Source organism: Pseudozyma hubeiensis (assembly GCF_000403515.1).
Source record: "Pseudozyma hubeiensis SY62 DNA, scaffold: PHS59, whole genome shotgun sequence".
Taxonomy (NCBI): domain Eukaryota; kingdom Fungi; phylum Basidiomycota; class Ustilaginomycetes; order Ustilaginales; family Ustilaginaceae; genus Pseudozyma; species Pseudozyma hubeiensis.
The window spans coordinates 300,809-321,574 of record NW_012133841.1 but is presented as its reverse complement, the minus strand read 5'-3'; the positions used below and the strand labels follow the sequence as shown (position 1 = coordinate 321,574).

General features: G+C 56.9%; 10 protein-coding genes across 10 annotated transcripts; 4 read left to right on the top strand and 6 right to left on the bottom strand.

Moving 5' to 3' along the window:
* Positions 1-18: 18 nt before the first annotated feature.
* On the top strand, positions 19-1,739 carry PHSY_006658 (hypothetical protein; the record flags this gene model as incomplete). The annotated part of the gene is made up of 2 exons (XM_012337258.1): positions 19-124; positions 970-1,739. The coding sequence occupies 2 exons, from the start codon at positions 19-21 to the stop codon at positions 1,737-1,739; spliced, it is 876 nt and encodes a 291-aa protein (XP_012192648.1).
* A 128-nt stretch (positions 1,740-1,867) lies between these two features.
* PHSY_006657 (hypothetical protein) lies at positions 1,868-4,579 on the top strand (the record flags this gene model as incomplete). The annotated part of the gene is made up of 1 exon (XM_012337257.1): positions 1,868-4,579. The coding sequence occupies one exon, from the start codon at positions 1,868-1,870 to the stop codon at positions 4,577-4,579; it is 2,712 nt and encodes a 903-aa protein (XP_012192647.1).
* Positions 4,580-4,673: 94 nt separating this feature from the next.
* PHSY_006656 (potential histone-like transcription factor) lies at positions 4,674-5,333 on the bottom strand (the record flags this gene model as incomplete). The annotated part of the gene is made up of 1 exon (XM_012337256.1): positions 4,674-5,333. The coding sequence occupies one exon, from the start codon at positions 5,331-5,333 to the stop codon at positions 4,674-4,676; it is 660 nt and encodes a 219-aa protein (XP_012192646.1).
* Positions 5,334-6,616: 1,283 nt separating this feature from the next.
* PHSY_006655 (hypothetical protein) lies at positions 6,617-8,155 on the bottom strand (the record flags this gene model as incomplete). Its single annotated transcript, XM_012337255.1, has 1 exon — positions 6,617-8,155. The coding sequence occupies one exon, from the start codon at positions 8,153-8,155 to the stop codon at positions 6,617-6,619; it is 1,539 nt and encodes a 512-aa protein (XP_012192645.1).
* Positions 8,156-9,405: 1,250 nt separating this feature from the next.
* On the bottom strand, positions 9,406-10,522 carry PHSY_006654 (DNA repair protein RAD51; the record flags this gene model as incomplete). Its single annotated transcript, XM_012337254.1, has 2 exons — positions 9,406-10,338; positions 10,436-10,522. 2 exons carry the CDS (start codon positions 10,520-10,522, stop codon positions 9,406-9,408), a joined length of 1,020 nt encoding a protein of 339 aa, XP_012192644.1.
* Positions 10,523-11,261: 739 nt separating this feature from the next.
* Positions 11,262-12,134, bottom strand: PHSY_006653 (hypothetical protein; the record flags this gene model as incomplete). Its single annotated transcript, XM_012337253.1, has 1 exon — positions 11,262-12,134. The coding sequence occupies one exon, from the start codon at positions 12,132-12,134 to the stop codon at positions 11,262-11,264; it is 873 nt and encodes a 290-aa protein (XP_012192643.1).
* Positions 12,135-12,714: 580 nt separating this feature from the next.
* PHSY_006652 (zinc finger protein Mlo2) lies at positions 12,715-14,508 on the top strand (the record flags this gene model as incomplete). The annotated part of the gene is made up of 1 exon (XM_012337252.1): positions 12,715-14,508. One exon carries the CDS (start codon positions 12,715-12,717, stop codon positions 14,506-14,508), a length of 1,794 nt encoding a protein of 597 aa, XP_012192642.1.
* Positions 14,509-14,616: 108 nt separating this feature from the next.
* PHSY_006651 (hypothetical protein) lies at positions 14,617-16,203 on the bottom strand (the record flags this gene model as incomplete). The annotated part of the gene is made up of 1 exon (XM_012337251.1): positions 14,617-16,203. One exon carries the CDS (start codon positions 16,201-16,203, stop codon positions 14,617-14,619), a length of 1,587 nt encoding a protein of 528 aa, XP_012192641.1.
* A 594-nt stretch (positions 16,204-16,797) lies between these two features.
* Positions 16,798-17,223, bottom strand: PHSY_006650 (acyltransferase; the record flags this gene model as incomplete). The annotated part of the gene is made up of 1 exon (XM_012337250.1): positions 16,798-17,223. One exon carries the CDS (start codon positions 17,221-17,223, stop codon positions 16,798-16,800), a length of 426 nt encoding a protein of 141 aa, XP_012192640.1.
* Positions 17,224-17,289: 66 nt separating this feature from the next.
* Positions 17,290-20,445, top strand: PHSY_006649 (hypothetical protein; the record flags this gene model as incomplete). The annotated part of the gene is made up of 1 exon (XM_012337249.1): positions 17,290-20,445. The coding sequence occupies one exon, from the start codon at positions 17,290-17,292 to the stop codon at positions 20,443-20,445; it is 3,156 nt and encodes a 1,051-aa protein (XP_012192639.1).
* Between the last annotated feature and the right edge of the window lie 321 nt (positions 20,446-20,766).

The window sequence follows — 20,766 nt, the reverse complement described above, 5'->3', positions numbered from 1 at the left end:
CTGCGGTTGTTGCAAAGAATGGTGATGACGGCGATGATGACCGCGAATGAATGCGCAGGACAGTGTGGCGATGAGGATGAGGATGAGGATGATGGCGACGAGCGAGAAGGCGACTTAGCGTTGTGTGAGTGTGTATGTTTGCATTGACTGGGCCGAAGCTGCACCTGCGTCTCTAGCAGCAGAAGCAGAAACAGAATCACAGAACAACACTTCCAGCAGCTCCACACAGCTCGGTCGAGGCACGGCGGCAGCCACGGAGTCAAAGTTGCGCCGTGACGGAAAGGGTTCATTTTGCGCTTTGGTGAGACAAATAGCGCCCCTGAACAGCTCAAATGCCCAATTTTGACACTGGACTTGCCGGCCCACTATTTTATATTTAAATTTCAATTCGAGCAACAAAACATGGCACTCAGTTCCCAGCCGACAGGGGCCATCTCTCCAACTCCTCGTGTGCTTGATCGCCGTTGTGCGCCCCTGACCAGAGCGGATGAGTCTTTCCGCGATGCTGTGTAGCTTTCAGCTGCCATCTGAAGTATTGTGTCGGGCTTCTCCTCTTTCATTGAATGCGATCAGTGCGGGCCGACGAATGCGACCCACAGATCGCAGCGTAAATGAGGTCATGCGCTCCTGGCTGGCGTTGGCTGCCACACGCAGAGACGAGACCAACACTCACTCACTTGGGGACGCGCGCGTCAACCGGAGTGTAATTTTGGCTGGCAGCAGCACGCAACAACAGACGCGTCTCGGCAGCCGTGTGGACGTGTGACTTTCCGCTGGCCTCTTCTGCCTTCTTCCGCACGGAAGTCGCGCCAACTATTTGACTTGTCTAAAGTCACCGACTATTTGAATCTTCTGAGAAGTCACACAGGCGCTGCTCGAATGGCCTTTCGGATGGCGGGCTGACTAGCTTTGGACCCTGCATGCAGCACTGCTGCTTGCTCACTGCTCAGCTTTCCTTCCAAACCAAAGCTTACCCGCTTCAAGCTCTTCTCGATGGCACCTCGACGCTGAAGAGCAGAATGCCTCTGCATCTGTCTCAGCACAAGTCTTATCATCCTTACAACAGGGACAACCAGCACAGAGTGTTCCAGGACGAGCAACAAGAGGCTCAACGCCAGGAACACCAACGTCAAGCTTCCTTCGCCCGCCGTGACGAGGCTCGTCTCGAAGCGCTTCGATCCGGTCGCAAAGCCCCCAGCTCCACACCAGCTACGACGCAGGAGCCTCGACCGCGACCGTCTCCCTCTCCAAGTCCGGCTCGAGCCTCATCATCAACTTCGAGGCCGTCGTCAGGTCACTCGCTGCTCCGTCCGGAAGACGAGTTGACTCCTTGGTACACCACCTCCAAGCTACGCAACGGCAAAGACGCCCGCAAGTCCGAAGATCAACGTCTTGAGGACGCCTACAAGGACTCCAGCATCAAGTCATCCAACGACCCTCTCAAGGCGATGCAAGCCTTCCTCGCTCAACGCAAAGCTGCCAAAATTTTACCTACAACCCGGTCCTCTCCAATAGCAACACCTTCAGACGAAGCCTCTGATCTGTACGAGCCAGACGCAGTTCGAGCCGCGCGGAAGCGTCGCAGCAGACGATCATCACATCATCGCATCTTAGCTACCAGTCCATCTCGGCAAGACAGAGCCCACGCACGTCATCGTCGACATCGACCGGGCCCATCCGCCAGTGGGCGAGGTTCCAGTACAGCTGAAAAACAGACTCGCTACAAGCACCACCAGTAGCAGCAGGAGCACTGAAGATGGATGCAATCAACGATGCTGGTAGTCCCGTCGTTCAAGAGGATGTCACGGTCCCTTCCTCTTCGCAACAACCGTACACCAATGCCTACCGCCCAGGATCTCGCTCTTCCATGTATCCCGAACTCTTCCAGCAGATGGTCTGCGCCGTCCTCGAGTCCGAGTCCTACCTTTTCTCCAACGCAGAGCTCGACATCCTCTCCGCCTTCTTCATGCTCTCCTACCCAGCACGCTACCTTTTCGTGCGTCTGCTGCAACGCAAAAAGGACACTTGGTATCGTCTCGATCGGCTAGAGGCCTACCGCTCTGAAGTACAAGATCTCAAGGCAGCAACAGACGAGCTCGCAACTCTCATTTCCTCACCGCCCAGTCAAGGTCCCAAAGTAGAGACTGCCAGGGTCGAAGAGCAGGACCGACGCAATCTTGCCCTCGACACGGACAAGGAGAATTCCATTCTCACGCTCCCTGGTCTTCAACGTCAGCTCAAGCTCGACGAAGAGACTGGCCTGCCACGCACCCCGACCTACCGGCACAAGCAGCCGCTTGCCGAGTCTTCCATACCCGCCAACGGTGCCACGTTGGTGAGCAAGATCCAGCCTGAAACGCAGCACACCGAGCCACGGCTAGACCGTTTCGTCATGACCCAACGCGATATGCAAGGCGGTATAGCCGAATCCCTCTCCCTGCTCACTATCGAAGAGCTCAAAGTCATTGCCAAGAATTTGGGCATCGCAAAGATCGGCACTACACGTGCGCAGATCGTAGCTGCCCTTTCTGCCACACGATCGCAGTCCATGCTCTTCAAGAGCCCAACCAAGAAGACCCAACCTCATGACGGCTCTACAGCCGGCAGCTCCAGTCAGCTCACACTGAACTTTGCCAGTCCCAAGAAGGCGCAGGCGCAGGCATCACGGCTAAAGGACGAACTTTCTCAAGCCCTAGGAGGTGGCTGTGTACAGGTGCTTCCCGCTGTCCGCTCGCTTGTAGATCGTGTCGCCCTCGTCTACTATCGCGGCAACCTCCTCGGCAGCGCCGCACTCACCACCGCCATCCTTTCGCGGTCACGCATCCGCAACTATCCTAAATACGACTACCGACGCACTAGCTTCCTCTTTCCCTCTCGAGATCACCTCATCGCCTTCGAACGTGCTCTAGCCATCGAAGCCGAGATGGAGTATCTCATACAATTTGGCAAAAGCGAGGCCGACTTTCAGGCCGCACTCGCGCTCTTCAACTCGGTTTGGGACGAATGGAAGTCGTGCGTCGAGGAGTGCGTCACAGCACATCCCGAAGGCATCGACAAGATGGTCTACCATCGCATGCGGTTCCATCCGGGCTGGGTGCTCACCCGTATCGTCTACAAAGGCGCCACGGTGCTCGCTAGATTCAAGCTAAGAGATCGAGAAAAGGAGGTGCTGCAAGCTTTGCTCGATCAGAAGGTCTTTCGACGCGGACGTCGTGGCGACTGGTACGATCGGCTGGCGCTTATCACTGCTCTGTATTCGGATGACCAGCGCAAGGGCAAGCGTCAAGCGCTGGAGATCAGCGTGCGAGGCATGCAGGATCCCGACACGCATCTCATCTACCACGATACGCTACAGCGTCGAATCGCGAGGCTCGAGTCGCAGCTGCGCATCCCTAAATCGGAGCAGCACGACTTCTCGTATACAAAGCTCAAGAAGACCTCCGAGGTCGAGTTCAAGGGTATCCGATTGGATTCCATGGCTGAGACGGACGTGAGGACGAACGAGCCCATGACGGCTCTGTCGAAATTCTTGCAGACGGGCAACTCGCCGCCCACGTCGCCTGACGAGCCTCGGTCTGCGGGCAACACGCCGCCGAGACCCGGTTCGCGCAGTAGGAGCAGCAGCAGTAGCAGTCCGTCGAAAGGCTCACCTGTCAAACGCAGTTCTTCTGGCTTCGAGATCCGCAAACCGCTCTTCAAACGCGTCAAGATCGAGTCGTTCGCGGATAGCGCCAGCGCAGTGAAAGACGAGGATTCGACTTTCAAGTCGTCTGTGAAAGGCGAGACCACGCCGGTGGCTGAAGACACATCCACTGAGTCGATCACGGTGAAAAAGGAGGATCTGGACGACATCTCCTGGGATGAATTGTCTGCACCTGCACCCGATCCCACTGCTTTGTCCATAATGTCGGGAGGCGAAGCCCCCTCGTCCGTCTCGACGTCTACGCGTCGGTCGATGCGCAGCGTCTGGCGGGGGCTCGACAACCGACCGTGTCACGTCGAGCAGCTCTGCCTCCAGCACTACGCCCTCCAAGGCTTCAAAGGCTACCACTGCGAGGGCAAGCTGCTGACCATGATCTTCGTGCTGGTCATGTGGGACGTGATCTTCGCCCAAGGTATCGCGGGATCCTTCGAAACGCCCTACCAGTCTGCTCCGCTCGATCTGGCGTCCGATTCGTTCGCCATCGTGCGCAGCCGGCAGATCCGCGAGCGGTTGGACCACATCGAACGGACGGGCGGGTTGGATCTGATCGCCGAGGTGGATGCGCGCGAACGCGCGAACAGGACGTGGGCGGTGGGGTGTCGCTGGGATTTGTTCAGTAGAGAGGACGTGTTGGAGGTGGCGCAGTGTCTGGGGGGTCATTCGATCAGTGTGGTTTGCCAGATGTTGGTGGAGGAGTGGGATCACTGCAGTTCGGGGATGCCGGATTTGGTGATTTGGAGGGTGGCGGATGGCGTGGTGCGGTTTGTGGAGGTCAAGGGGCCGGGGGATAGGTTGAGTGAGACGCAGAAGGTGTGGATTGATGTGTTGTTGAGGGCGGGGATTGAGGTTCAGGTGGGGATTGTTAGGGAGGGGTAAGGGAGACTCAGATTTGATGCGGCAGTTTGGGTGGTTTATGTGTGTGTGAGTGTGTGTATGATTGCAGTGAGATGGAAAGTGAATGTGATCAGGTTCAGTCTTCGTCCATCAACTGATCTGCGCCTTCGTCGTCCTCTTCCTGCTCTGCCGCCTCCTCCTCGTACTCTTCTTCCACCTCCAACGCATCCTCTACCAAACTCTGATCGCCATCCTTCTCTCCTTCCCCTGTTGCTCCATCCTTGCTTTCTTTCGATTTCTCTTTCTTCTTTGCTGCTGCTTCTCTGTAGGCTCTGAGATGATCCTTGATTTCCTTGACCTCTTCGTGGGTAAAATCCAAGTCTCGTAGTGCATCGATGACGTGTTGGGCGCCTATGATCTTGCCTTTTTTGGCTTTGGCGTTGTCGTGAGCGGTGGAGGTGAGGTAGCTGATGAAGACGGAAGCGGAACGGACGATGGCGGATTGGGTGTCTTTGCGCAAGGTGATGGAGTCGGGGAGGGTGGTTTTTGCGAATTTGATGAGAGGACCACGGGGTAGTTCGAAGGATTCAATCCCGCGAAGTGCGACTTCTTGTTGTTTGAGAACAGCTTTTGAAGTCGTCGGGATTGACAGTGAAGCGTTGGCGGAAGTAGTGGTGATGGATACATCAGGATTCAGCGGAAGCGGTGAATCCGTCGAGATGGATTTCCTCGACTTAGGAGTGCTAGGTTGAGATCCACCTCCCACAGATACCCCTCCTGTCGACTTTCTTGGCATATTGTTCTTGCCAAAAAAACTCTCGATGTGTTGTTCGTTATAGTAGGCTTGACTGTCTCTTTCGTCGTTGGCGACACACAGATATATGGTAGGTCGATGGAATGAAGGTCGTCAGGAAGAACAAGGTCGAGCTGCAAAACCAACACACTCCCGTTCCAACGCTTTACGCGACACACTCACCCATTTCCGCGCGACTCTCCACAGGCGCGTTTTTGGAAGCATTACAATGTTACGCCGCACAGTGCCCTTTCTCTATCCAACGCTGTCGAATCTCGCAGCACATGCCTAATCGGAGGAGGGATTGATGTTGAATTGATAAAGGGGATCAGGAAGGTCTCACCCCGACGACAGCGGCGTGAGGATCCATGCGGAGGACTAGTACATGAGTGATGAGCGTACATGGATGACGAGGGTAGGATAGGGAAAGCGGATCAGAGAGAAGCGGATAGGAGGGGAAGCTAGAGACAGTGCGCGCAGAGGCGCAAATCGGAGAGCCGGGCAGGTGGGAGACATTTGAGCGTGTCGATTGAAACTGTTGAGACAGTTTAGCGAAGGCGTTGAGACCAGTCCCGCCGGGACCATGGTCAAATCTTGCATTGAGGTGCGCTGGTGGAACGGTCGCTTTGTGAGCGCGGTCGAGAATGCCGTTGCAAGGCAATTCGACTTTGGCTTGGCGAATAATGCGGTGCTTATCGTTCGTGGTGGACTGAGGTCGGTGAGAGGCGAGGAAATCGCCAACTTCGCCACAGCGACGAAAAGAGGTAAGAGAAGTGCTGGCAGGCTGGAGCGTTGCAGCAGTAAATGCTGACGGCGGCCGCCGTAGAGGTGCGAGACGTTGGTCTCGGAAAGGTACAATACGGTACTGATACAAGACGACATGCGATGCGAACGACAACGTACAGCCATCCTGTGGCAGACAATATGAGGAAATCTACGGTCCGGTCCGAGTCAAAGAGTGAGTGGCCGTGTTGAAGATATCCAAATGGTGCCTATACTAGAAAGAGCGCTCTAGAAGAAACGCGCGTGAGAACCAAAACATGACAAGCGTCGAACAAGCAAGCCAAGGGCGAAGCAAGATCGACAACTTGCGGCCAGGGCGCTTCAGAATTTGACGCGCTGACCTATTGGAGAAACGTAGCTGGACTGGGCGGAGATGAAAGCGACGTGAAAAAAAGGATCCGGGGAGGAAAGCTGCCAGCAGATAGCAGAGAAGGGAGACGTCCAGTCGAGAGAGTGCCGGTTCCTTGGGTGAGAGTATGGTAGACCAATGCCGCATCTGGCATTTAGTTGAGTCTGGCGCCTCCGAGCATGCGAGCAAGAAGGCTCTCGACGGTTGCGCCGGGCTGCACGCTGGATTTGGCGGCAGGCGATTCGGCTGCAGCGATGTTGTGCGAGGGGATGGCAGCAGGAGCAGGCGCTTTCGAAGGTGTGCTCGTCATTTCGGCTGGAGCAGTGGTGCCACGCACACCGCGAGTCAGCTCCTCAATCTCGTCATCGCTGCCGGTCGATTCTCCGCTGCTGCCCGTCGCAAGCGACGAGGGACGCATGCTGCCTCGATCAAGCTCAGAGCTGTTCTTGCTGAGTCGATTGTGGAACTTGGGAGCGGGCAAGCTGGCGGGGGAGGGCGAATTGTGGAAGTTGGGGCCCGCGTAAGCGATGGCGGCTGCGACGGCAGGGTGATGCTGCTGTTGATTGGCGTTATTGGCGTTGTTGGCCTTCTTGACCGGGGTGGACGGCGCAATGTGAATGGGCGCACCGTGCGAAGGATAATGAGTGTGTAGATGGGCAGCGTTGCCGTTCCCGCCAGGGATGCGCTGAGATTGTGCAGACTTGGACTTGGCCATGCCATCTGCCTTTGCAGACTCAAAGAGATCGTCAATGTGAAGGGGAACGTCATTAGCGCGACCTTTGGTGACGCTCTTGCCATTCTTCTGGCCACCAGAGCCAAAGCTGCCGGCTCTGGGGCGCCTCTTATTTGCTTTGCCATTGGCCTGACCATTGCCTTGAGAAGCACCATCGCCAGCTCCAAAGGTCTCGACGTCACGCGAATCGGCAAAGACGTCGAAATGGGGACCTGCGCGCTTTTTGGCTCCGAGCAGCTCTTGCTGCCAGGTCAGCGCAGGCGAGTCCCGACCGTCCTGCACCTGTTGTGGATGGGCCAAGTTGCCATCGTGCTTGGTCGACTTTTTGTTGGTGCGCTTGGAGCTGTTGCCTTGGTGCGACAGATCGGCGTTCGATTTGGAGGTGTTCCTAAACATCTCTTGCTGCCAGGTGAGGGCTGGAACTTGGTCGCCGGCGTCGTTGTTGTGCTTGTTCTGTGAAGGATGTTGCGCGTGAGCGTGAGCGAGCGGGGCGGAAGGGGCGGATTTGGAGAGGAGCATCTCGGAGGCGTCCGCTTTGGGAGACGTCTTTGACTTCTTGGAACGTGAAGACTTGACAGGAGTAGAGTTGGCCTCATCGGCCGCAAATTTGGCTTCCTTCGCCTTCTTGGCTTTTGCGGGCTGCTGCTTGGAAGCTTGCATTTCGTCAGACATGGGCTTAGTCAACGTGATGAGGCCAGGCACGGGTGAGGAGGTACTAGGTTTGGTTGCGTCGGCGTTCTGTTGCGATTTGGCGGCCTTTTTAGCAGCTGACGCCTTCTTGCCAGAGACGCCGTTTGAGACGTTGGATGCAGCTTTGGCGGCAAGCTTGACGTTCTTGGATTGCGCAGAAGGCGAAGCGACGGCGGATGACGGGTTGTGGGATGAGTTGCGTGAACTTGGTCTTGAGTGGACGGAAGGCGCAGTGGAGTGCGCATGTGTTGGCCTCATTGCAGCGATCATGCTGGTCCCAGAAGACAAAGGCAAAGGGAGGAGGAGCGATCAGGAGAAAGGTTGCAAGCTGTAGCGCCGTGGCAAAGCTGAAGCCCGACGTGATGAAAGCGCGCAAGGCAAAAGATGGGAATGTTCGTCGACGCAAGTCAAGTAGCGATGACCGGTGGTGTGCGCTGTGCTAGAGATGCGGTCGCTTTCTCGTTCGGACGAGATTGTTGGCGTAATGCAATGACCTCTTGTGACGTAGTTCTGAGAAGTTCAGGAAGATGGTGACAACTTTATGCAATGAGTCGATGCGTCGAGAGCTGCTGAACTGAACAAGAAGAGTTGCGAGGCCAATGAGAACCGCGACTATGCTGGAGACCGAGAGGCGGAAGATATGAAAGGGAGGATCGAAGAGGGAAAGGGGGGCCGAAGCTTGAGCTTATAGTAGTGCGATGATGGTGGGAATGATGGAATCTGTACAAAGGGGACGGATGAGTCGACAGCCGAGCCTCGGATTGAGTGCATGTCACTGAGGTAAAGCTTGCTGCTGCTGCATCTGCGCTGCAGAGCCCTCTGTGTCTAGATTGCGTGCAGGTCTGTGAGAGCGAGACAGGGACTGCGCTGTTGCCTGCCTGCCTGCCATCCAGTGCCACAAAGCTTTGACGGATTATTGACTTTGACTGACTCGTTGGCCACTCGAGCTTCGGACTCGTTGTTGTCACAGCACACGCACTTTGCCACAGAAACGGATTTTTCGAAAGCCTTCGTCATGTCAGATTGCAGCTTTGAGTTACAAAGACAGTGACGACACAAGCCATGCTTCACTCGTACGATAGCCTTCCCTTCCAGTGAGCACCTTTGTGAAGCTCGAATGTTCTCTTCTGCTCACTACTTCTCCCTTGCTTGCCCGTAGCTCCGACCTTCGACAATCACATAGACGTCAATATACTGTCAAGTGTGTGAGAATGTCCGAGGTGGGCCGGAGGCAGAGTGTCAAAGGTGCGCGCCGTCGTCAGCTCAACGCAGATCGTTGCCTGGAATCAAACGTTCTCACATAAAGCCAGACGGCTTCATTTGTGCCTCTGCGTGTCTTTTACTCGACCGTCGAGGCTCAGCACGTCAACCTCAAACGTGTGGTGCGCGAGCTTGTTCTGGTGCGTAACTGCAGACATGCGACAATTGCGGCGGCTGGAACGGGATGATAATGGTACAATGCGACAGAAACATGCAGGACAACGGCAGCAAGCAAGTGGATCAAGTCTCAGAGAGTCTGATCAATCGACGGGGTCGATGATACCCTCGGGGCCGATCGAAAAGACAGCGTCCGCTTCAGGAAGACACGGCGAGTCGGCGATACGGCAGATACGCTGATTGCCGCGTCCTTTGCGCAGCGACAGGCGCGTGGTGGATGCGTGTGCGACAATGTTGCCTCCGATCGGCTTCTTGGCATCGGCGGTGAACGCGGTAGCTCCGTCCACTTGAGCCACAACCTGGTTGGTGATGACGACGGCTACACCAAACTCGTCGGCCAATCGCATGAGGCCTCGCAGGAACTTGGCCAGGTGCATCTGTCGAGCCGACAGCTCGCCACGACCGGAGAAATCGGTACGGTAGAGCGATGTGAGCGAGTCGACGATGAGCAGCGAGAAGCGCGATTCGGCCATCATGGCGGAAGCCTGCATGAGAAGCTGCAGCTGGTGGTCTGCGTTGTAGGCTCGCGCGTACGCGACGTTGTCGAGCACCTCCTCGCCGTTGAGACCGTATCGCTCCGCCACGGCCAGGAGACGCACGGGTCGGAAGGTACCCTCGGTGTCAATGTAGAGGCACTTGCCCTCTCCGCCTCCCATGTCAACAGGTAGCTGACATGTCACGGCCAACGTGTGGCAAAGCTGACTCTTTCCCGTCCTGAACTCGCCGTACAGCTCGGTGATGCTTCCGGTCTCCATGCCTCCACCCAGGATGGCGTCGAGGTTCTTGGATCCAGTGGTGATAGAAATGAGCTCGTTTCGGCGCGCGTGAAATTCGGTGGCGGTGGTGAATCCCATGGGCACCAGCTTGGCCGCCTCGGCGAGGATCTTGTCCGCCTTTGCTTCGGAAATACCCTTGACGAGCAGCAGCTGCTTCTTGGGTGTAAAGGCAATGCTTTCGACGGTGTTGTAGCCCGCCTCAGCCAGCTTCTTGCAGTCGGAGCTCGAGATGCCAAAGTCCTAATAGAGAAGCAAATCGACACAAGCAATGGGCGCAAGCGGGGTCAGGTCCAGGTCGGGGTTCAGAATCGTGTGATGCGCGTCCGGATCAACTTACCTCGAGCTTGCCAACTGGCAGAGGTCCGAAAGCCTCGCCCACGTCATCCTCGCCGATCTGAGCGGGATCCTGATTGCTTTGCGACATGTTGCAATAGAAGGTGGGAACGCAGAAAGCGGAACTCCGGTCTAGGAGCTGGATGGAAGGGCAGTAGAAGACGGAAGGGTCGACCCAATTGACCTGCTTTTATGTGTCAGAGAGGATGCAGCGGCTAAAGACAGAGCTAGCCAGTCTGTTGATGTAGTGGGTATAGGTGCGAAAGCGTCGCGAGCTACGGATGCCGAGCTAGGAGAAGGTGTGATGAGATCGAAGGAGGGATGAAGGAAGGATGCAAAATGCAACTCGAGCGCTGCTAGTTTGGTGAGTGGCGTGGCCAAGCCTGCTCTGTGGACTGCCCGACTCAGCAGCATGTGCTTGCTCATGCACACACACACGCTCTCTCTCGGGCCTCTTCGCAATGAACGATGCAGATGCAACCCACACGCAGCTTTTTCCCCCCTCTTCTTTCCTTTTTGTCACCTTGAAAGTGTTGGTCTCCGCTGGACGCGTCAAGAGGCGCGCGTATATGAGCCCTACTCCAGGTCGGGTGACTTGAAGAACTTGAAATTCAGCTTCTTGACTCAGCCATAAATCGAATTTTACAGTCTTTCATCTGAGAGCTTAGGTCTAACACAATGTTCGCCAAATGACCTTTCACGATGCACTTCGAAGGACCAAGCATCACAGCTCCTCGGATGAAGAGGCTGCTGCACTGTCAACCTCTTCACAAAGATCGTGTGGGGTTTGCTGTTCTGATTGCACATTGAACGTGGGTATTGAAGAGGTCTCACTGGAAAACAAGGGCTGGACGCGGATCCGTGGGAGAATGTGAAGCGATCGACTCGGCAGACGCAGAGGACGAGAAGGGTTGCGGACTGTCCGGATGGTCCTCGTCTATCGCTAAAATTTGGTCTTCGGTGAGAGGCGCGGGTGCGAGGATTGAATGAGATTTCCACGCCGTGTTCCACTCGGCGCTATCGAACCAGCCGATGTAGTGCTCGTCCCCAAACCCTCCGACCCAGTAGACCTTGTCGACGTTGAAGGTGGCCCAGAAGGGCACGTGCGGAGACTCGGTGGCGTTGGGCGCCCAGTGGCTGGCATCGGGATGTCGATCAAGGTAGCAGCTCAGCGCTGCCTTGGCCTTTTCTGGATGCTGGGTGACGTTGAGAAGCTCGAAGTGGCCAAACAGGGTGACGCGCCCTTTGGACGGCATGCCGCGTCTCCAAGAAGGTCGATCGCTCGGCCAGTGATGCGGATGGCGCTTAGATGCATGACGTGGATCCACTACGTCAGGATTCGTGCTGGATGCTATGCTGACGGTGGCATTCTTTCGCTCGCTGTTCAGCACGTTCCTCCACGACTGCGAGACGGTCAAGCCGAGGTAGAGGAGGGAGCCCGTCTCGGTCGAACAAGGCGCAAAGTACTCGGGTCCGGAAATGACGCTGCCAGCCAAGTCAGCGACAGGGTGGTCATCGGGATACTTGGTCGATAAGGTGGAGACGCCGAAATGGCTCGGATCGCGAAGCAGCTTGACGGCCTGCTCGAGAGCTTGATCCTTGGTCTCCCACGCCAAGGAACCGAGACTGCACAGCGTAAGCAGGAGGGAGGCAACAGCGAGCCAATGACGACCGAGGCGTGCAGATTGCTGTCGTGAGGCCATCGTTTGGACTTAGAACGAACACAAGTGCGTATGACGGCAATCAAGATGGATGGAGGCAAGCAAGGGTGCAGCTGCAGTTCAAGGCTCTCGGGCTTTCACAGCATTTGAAGGACCGGCAAAATTGCAGCTCCAAGGCGGTTGAGCAACGAGTCGAGCGTCTTCAGGGTCCAATTTTGCATGCGACCCGAACACGGCTTCATAACTTATTCATTGGCTGTCTCTGCGCCTCCTTGACTCCTGACACACAGCGAATGCTGAGATTCCCCTTTGGGTGGCTTTGCTTGTACGACAGTCGTAAAAGTCTAGTGGTAGCTTCGCAAGAGATCGAAGAAGCTGCACGGGATCTGTCAGCTGCCGATCATGGTCCGAGAGCGAGCTGTCAAAAGCCAAGTACAATGACACGGTTGAAGGGGCAGAGACGAGTCGCGTACGCACGACGTGTAAATTCGACTCGGCTGTCAAACGACACGCCAAGCTGCGCAACTCCTCCTTCCTGCTCCAAGCGCTCCACCATCTTCTGCATCTCCATCGCCGTTCACCGGACCAAGGACAGATCCACAGCCACACTTCTCACTTCACCATGAGCGAGGAAAACAAGGCGTCCGCCTCTTCTTCCGCCGCATCGTCAAGCAGCGCCAACCCACAATCCTCGTCATCAGCACAACTACCCGATCCATCGCTGCCCGCACCCAACTTGCCCGAGGACGAGCTCGGATTCACCGCAGCCGATCTCATCGCCCAACAGTCCAAACTCGAAGCGCAGGCAAACGAGGCGATCCCGTTCCAGTTCGACACTTGCACCCACGAGCGAGGCTACATTCGTCAACCCGTCTATGCCTGCAAAACGTGCGGCGGCGGAGGCGTCTGTGCTGGCTGCAGCGTTTCTTGTCACGCTGATCACGAGCTGGTCGAGCTGTTCAACAAGCGCAAGTTCCGCTGCGACTGCGGCACTCCCAACCTGTACCGTCAGACGGAGCCGAATCACGCAAATCGACTCACTCGACTCACTGAGCAGCTCGCTTATCCCGAAGGTGCCCAACCGTGCAGCTTGCGCAAACCTGGTTTCAACCCGCAGAACGATGCAAACACCTACAATCACAACTTCGACGGCGGCTTTTGCTACTGCGAAAGGGGCCAGACGTACGATCCGGAGAAGGAGGACGAGACCATGTTCCAGTGCATCGTCTGTGAAGAGTGGCTCCACGAAAGTTGCACCTCATTGCGGCCCAATGCTGCGGGCAATCTGACTGACGACGCTGTCAAAAGTTCAACGGCGCAAACGTCGAGCGCCGACCGACCCAATCCAGAAGCAGAGCCGCCCCTCATCGACCACGATCTGTTCGACCTCATGATCTGCGACGCCTGTGTCCGAAAGCCAGGCAACGACATACTCCGACACTACGCGGGAGCCAAGGGCTGGATGGTCCTCGCACCTAGTAGCGATGTAATTGAGATCGCGCATCACGATGCCATCGCTAAAATTCAGGTGCCTACCCAAGAAGAGCTGAGGGAGGGAGGCGGACCCTACAAGGATGGCCGCAGTTGGCAGATCTTTGGGCTCGCGGTGGAACAGGAACGGGCTCTCACGCAGGACGATGTAGCTGCTGCCGCCGATGGAGCTCTGCTGTCCTCGGTAGCGGATCTGGCACGGTCGACGATGGCTACTGCCTCGGAGATGATGGAAGGATCTTCAGCGGCGGATGCAGCTGCCGCGCCCGTGAAAGGCGAGCCGGAGGCGCCGCTTCAATCCACCAGCTCGACGATCGGGAATGACGAGAAACGGGATGGCAAGCGACGTGCGGACGAGGATGTCGATGAAAGCGAATCCAAGCGGGCCAAGATTGAGGCTGAAGCTTCAGAACCAAGCATCCCCATCGCGGAAGTCACGGGCGAACAGACGACATGCACGCTACCGGAGGCGCTCGCAGTGGTCTCCTCGCTTCCCGACTCAAAGGTCGACGAATGGACACCAGCCTTGAGTGAACCTTCCACGGCAAGCGGTGCGCAACATCGATACGACATTTTTCTCAGCGAAGATTTCCGGGATCGCATCTGCCGCTGCACCACATGCCTCCCCAGATGGGCCCACCTGCCACACGTACTGGACGCAGAAGAAACATACGCGCCGCCCTCCGACCCTCAAGCATCCGTACGCGAAGACGATGCAGCTTCGGTCACTTCGTCGACCTACGATCTAGGCATGGCAGCACTGCGTTCCATGCCGAGGGAGAAGATGATCAACTCGCTTCATGCGTACAGCAAGTTCCGGGATGCGCTGTGGGAGCATCTCAAGCCGTTTGCGGGCACGGGCAAGGTGGTGCGCGAGGAAGATGTCAGGGCGTTCTTTCAGAAGAAGCTCAATGCGGAGCAGTGAGGAGCGAGATAATGTATCAAGTTTCGAGCGTGTGCTCGCGATTAGATTTAATGTAATGCAAATGACATGATTTCACCGGTGATATACGTTCAGCCCTTCAGCCGTCGATCAAAGACCGGCTGTCATGTCGCGCGGAAGAAGCGTCGCAAAGGTGAGGTAGCTCGTGTGTCCCCGCATCTCGTGGTACGGTCTCGAGTAGACGGTGGCTGGCTGGATGGGCCGGTTCTGATGTGTCTGTTGTTGCATCATGCGCGCCTTCTTTTTGGTGACTGCGATGCCTTCTTGTACGCCACGCTGATACGAATCGTTGGTATCGGCGGTACCTTGTGTTTGCGTGGTTGCTGGGACGAGACCGCCGTCTTGCTCGCCTTGATCGGTTTTGCGCTTCAGAGAGCTGTCCGTCGAGACGCTCTCGGAAGCAGCGTTGTCTGCCATGCTAGCGTCGCCGTCGTCATCATCAGCATCATCAAGGGTATCGCCACCTTCTTGCTTGCCTTCAGCCTGTGCCTTTGCGCTGCGCGCCTTTTCAATTTGAATGAGTCGTCTCGCCTCCTTGCGTTTCTCCACCACGCGAATGCGGTTGATGGCCTCGTCGATGCTAACCTCAGGACCGGCGGCAGAGTGACTCTCGTGGGTGCGAACGAGCGACTCGAACGTCTCGACGTCGGTGAAGCCGTGCTCGTTGAGAGCAGAGACCGTCTTGAGCACCTGCTCGATGCACGGAGAAAAGCAGCATATGCGCGTCACAGTGTCGCGCCGCAACGCCTTGGTGGCGTGTCCGATGGCTTCCCAAGGTGCCGGAAGGTCCAGGAAAACGGAATCAGCGGCATCGGTGAGGCCGAAGCCGTCCTTGCAGACATTGCGGTGGTTGAGCACGATGACCTTATCCATGCCGTGTGCGGCGAATTCGGCTCTCGCTTTGTCGGCTCGTGGCTCGTGAAACTCGAAGCTCCACAACCTGCCATCCTCTTTGGGGACGTGAGGGTCCGTGTCAGGTTTTTGCGTCGACGCCGAGTCTGCTTGAGCAGAGACTACTTCTGTTGTTGGTGAGTTGGAGGTCGAGGATTCGGCCGCATCGGGAGCGACATCCTCCGTGTCGCGCGGTTGGCCCCTACCGCGAGACAGATTCTGCTGCAAATGGTTGGGCAGTCCTTGCCAGTTTCTCGGCACTTGCATTCCGTCCGATCGGCCTTGAGCCTCTCCATTGCTGGCCGAGCTCGACTTTGAGCCGACATTGGCGCGTCCGACCGTGCGAGCAATGACGTGGCTAAAACTTCCCGACCCCGTGCCTGCCTCGATGACACGGCTTCCAGGACCCATGTTGAGCTTCATCGAGATGAACGACATGTCGGGCGAGTAGAGGATCTGCGTACGATGCGGCAATGCTAGTGTCCACAGTTCTGGGGTCGGTCGGAGCAGATAGATGTATCCTCGACCGTTCTTGGAAATCATCTTGCTGCCATACGGCATCCCCACCATGTCGTCGTGAGGAAAGTGACCAAACATGTTGGAGACGTGCTCGCCCGGCGTCACCGTGAGCGGCATCGGTGTCTTGTCTCTTGATGCGAACACGATGACGAGGTCACCTGCCTTGATGAACGCATCGCTGCGCTTGTGCATTCGCGAGCTCGAAGCTACGTTCGAGGTCGAGGATGTCGGTTGCGCCGATGGCGTAGAAGTGGAGGTCGAGGCCATGGTCGGTCCACCCAATCGGAAGCTTCCGAGATCTGCGAACCCTTCTGTCAAAGCTGCGCCTCCTCGCTGTCCTCGCTGTTCGTCGTTCTGAACGGCTTCGATGCGTCAGTGAATAGTGATGGTGATGCGTCGTGACAGCGAAGGTTGGAACGGAACCATGAGAAGGTCACGCCTGTTGGAACTTTTTCGGTCCAAGCAAAATGTCAAAATGGCGAAGCACCAGTTCCGCGAAAACTTCCAGATCGCCGATAATCCACGAGTGCGGTCGGACTCCATCGGCCCGATGAAAAGCGCTAGAATTCGCTTCACCCCGCTTTTGAACCTTTCTTTTTCTCTCGGCAGCTATTGGCACTGGCGGAGGCCGCGCATGCCTTTGGCTGAGGCAAGGAATGGCTAAGAAGAAAATTTATTGAGAGTGAATGGATTGGCTTTGGCTCGTGAGGGCGTGACCCTGAGCGTGCGTGCCCAAGGGTGCTGCCTAAGAAGAAATGCAGACCATGCACAGTATGCAAACACTTTCTTTTCTTCGAGGCTTGTAACAAAGTGGTCATGCTGATCACTCTCTCGATCTCTCGTCACGATCACTCCCCCGCATTATTCGGAACTCCACCTCAATTCAGCTGAGGCCATCGGGAAATTCGCCGCTCGCACCTTTCGGCATAGGCCAAGCCCCAGTGCTTCGACGCGGAAAGTCGGCCCCCTTCCGCTCGCGCGCGACGGATCCTCCTTTCTTCTCTTCGTAACCTCGCCGTCGCAACCGGCGTGCGGGCCATCTGCCTCTTCACCGTCATTGACCGGTCGGTCTTTGACGGCAACACCACGGGCTAAGCTCCACACCGAAAACGGAGGACGACTGCGCAAAGCAGTGGAAGTCGAGCCGCTACGATATCGCGGATGCATCTCATCGCTAAAGGCCTCTTCCATCAATTGTAGCATATGCCTAAGGCCGACAAGCATCGAGCGCCCATTCGTCGTACATCTTTTCTCGAACCAGTCCTCAGCTCGCTTTGCTTGCTCCATCGGCACATTGTCTTCTCACAGGGTTGACGGACCCGTCACAACACCGTTCAACCGCTCCAGTCTACCATGACAGTAGACATGGCCGACGACATGCTCGTCGATTCGGCTTCAGACTCGGCAGCAGAGCAAATCTCCTCAAAGGATTTGGTTGACCATGAGCAGACAACACGGGACATTCATCAAAGACCATCAACGCCTCCGCTGCCCAGTGCCGACGACGAGATGGCATCAATCCAAATACCCGACGAGGCTGCCTTAGCGGCTGCAGCTGCTGCTGCCATGGCTGCCGCAGCACACGCTTCAGAGGGGCTCGAACGACAACAGCAGCAGCAGCAGCAGCAGCACACGCTTCACGACGGTGCAGATAGGACGGACGATCTCGACTCGTATCTTGTCGCCGCTGCCGCTGCCTCTGTCCATGCTCAGCAACAGCAGATCAGCCATGCTTCAGAAGAGGACTTGTTGCGAGGCAGCTCAAATCCTGCAACCACACCACTCACGACGCAAACGCATATCAACGGCACTTCTGCAGACACATCTGTCATGACCGGAGCTCGAGCTGCCCTTCACGACCAGTGCCGCAGATACTCCGATGACCAAACGCCGTTTCCTCTAAGTATTGGCAAGCGGACACTCGCAGGGCGCCCTGCATCCTCACGAGATAGTGTTCCTCCTCAGCTTGAACCACGAGTGGAGCTTGGCAAAACTCGATGTTACTGGGCCTTGCTGTCAGCAGATTATTCCAAGGGAAACGGCCCAACAGGAGACAAGCTCCAGTTCGTGTATCTCGATCCCGTCCTGCAACAACACTTGGACCAACAATCGGCTTCGATGGTCGGTTCTGACTTCTACGACTACGTTCACCCGGAAGAGCGCGACCGCGTGATTGACGACATGCAGAGGATTGTCGAGAGTCGCACTCTGTTCGGCAGCGTCACGCGTTGCCGCTATTCACGCATCCCGCACATTCGCGAGCTGCTCGGTGCCATCAACCCTCCTCGGGATCCTGAGGCGGACCGGTATGTCGAGGACGACAGCTTCGTGGCGATTGACATCATCATCAATTGGATCGGCGATGGAATGTTGCTTTGCTTCTTCCACGCCATCATCGACAAGGCAGCCGAGGACAACGACGAGCAGAACAAGTCCGACTGGACGAATTGGTGCGGCACCCCAACGGGCAGCTTTACGCAGCACCAGTGCGATACCATCTGGAAGCAGGTCAAGGCTACGCCGAGGGAAGCCTTCTCTGCCTCTGGACCCGATCACGTTTTCCAGGTCATCGAGGCAGGCGAGGATAGCAAGGTGCTGCTAAGTTGGCCGCCTCCTCGCCTTTTCTCGTCTGACGTCGACGCCGATGTGTTGGCACGGTCAGATACCACCGCCTTCGAGGACGGATCCTACTTTGCCGATGATTTTGCGCGTCTCGCACGAGGCGTCTCGATCGCACCCGGCTCTTCCTCATTGTCGGACGCCAACACCAGCTGCACACGGCGCTTCCGCGCCAAGCACACCTTGACTACAGAGGGTAAAGTTCGCAGCATCGAGAGCGTTCTCATTCCTTACGGCGGTGTCATTTTAGCTTGCTTTCACACCACATTTCAGCAAGCACTGCCGCCGCCAGACTCCGAGCTCGTATCGCAAGCGCAGACAGAAAGACGCAAGGCAGAAGATGCAGGAGCTGGTCATTCTCCGAGTAAAAGGCAGCGAACGGAGAACGAGGGTGTGTCGGAAGGACCGGCAAACGCTGGTTCCAACCTCAGCAAGCTCCCGACACATACCCAGCCCAAGACGGTCGCACCAGTTCCGTCCTCGGCAGCATCACCGACGGCAAAGCCGCAAGATCGCTTCTATGCGTTACACGATGGCCATGCAGGGCAGTCCAACGGTCATTCCTCCAAGGCGGCCAACGGGAACACGCCTCGCCCGGCCGTCTCCCAGCATCAAAGACCTGCGATCAAGTCCGAAGGCGGCGGGATCAATCTGTACACCAATGCGCCTGTCAAGGCGCCTGCCACACCGACCAACACCGTTCGACCGGCACCCGAGCGTAAGAGCAGCACGCCTGTACAGAAAGCAGCAAACGGACACGCAAATGGTGTCTCCCCTGCCTCGCCTTCTGCTGCACCTACCGGCGACTATGCTCCTGGTTCCGACAAGGCATGCACCGGCTGCGGCAAAGTCAACAGTCCGGAATGGCGTCGAGGACCATCCGGACACAAGACGCTGTGCAACGCCTGTGGTCTGCGGTATGCACGCTCGCTGACACGTCGCAAGAAGAAGAAGGGCAAAGATGGAGAGGTCGAGTTCATCGAGCCGACGGGCGATCCGACGATTGTTCCCAAGAGCCGAGGTGGCGGAGGCGGGAGTCTTCCGGGCGTGCATCGAAAGAACAGCAAGAAACGCAAGGAGGAAGAGGCTGCCAAAGCTGCGGCTGCTGCTGCGGTTGCTGCGTCTACGGGAACGCCGAATGCTGTAGTAGTGCCATCTGCAACGACGTCGTCGTCGAGTGCGAGCCCTTTATCTGCTTCGGCGACGCAAAGCCCGGCAGTTGGCGCAACACCAGTCGCAAAGTCGGCCTCGCCTGCCAAGGCGGAAGAAGTCGAGGTCGCCATGCCCGCGCCTGGCCCGGTTCTTGGGAAAAGCGAGTCTGACGAGGCAAGTGACAAGAAGGCCGAAGCTGCCAACGGCGCCGTGGGCAACGAAGGCTCATCCACGCCTGCGCCCGCTGCGACCGGCTCGACGGACCCCGCTCACTCGATCGCAGTCTCCATCGCACTCGACGCCATCGCACAAGCGTCCGCCTCGGCTCCACTCCTCGACGCAGACAGTCTCTCGCTTCCCGTATCCGACGCGATCAGTCGAGCCATCGCAGCCACGATCGGAAGCACCAACGGCAGCGCAGCAGTCGACGGTGGGTTGCTCACCTCTCAATCCCTCTCCTCGTCCGGCCCGACCGACGACACGTCTGCAGCAGCTGGTGGAGAGTCTCAGACGACGACGGATCTGGATCCAGCGGTCAGCGCAGCAGCTCTGCAGACGATCGAATCGGTCGTGTCGGAAACGCTGTACAAGCAGCTGGTCCACTCGTCATTACCCGAGACCCCGCCGGCTGATGCGGACAAGGACAGCGCTGGCGGAGGCTTGACCGACGCACTCACTGCGGATGCCATTCGCGCGGCTGCTCAGGCTGCCGTAGCGCATGGCGTGGCGGATGAGTAACACATCACCTACCATCTCACCACTATCAAAGCTGCGACAACCCAAAATACTCATACGTGGAGTCACGTGGATGAAACCCCTTGTACACTAGTTCTCATGCTTTGCTTTCCCCAATCCCCCTCCTCGATCGGCCTGTTGGATTCTTCTCTTCGTACGTTCGACGAGTCGCATCGAGCAGCTGAGATCTGTACATTTATATACCGTTGTAATTGTGCGCGAATGGATGCTCGTTTTTCACTATTCCTCACAATGGCTGTGTTTCGCCAGGGGGTTGTCTCAACAGATACTCGCAACGACGGGATTTTTTCATAGCAAACCTGT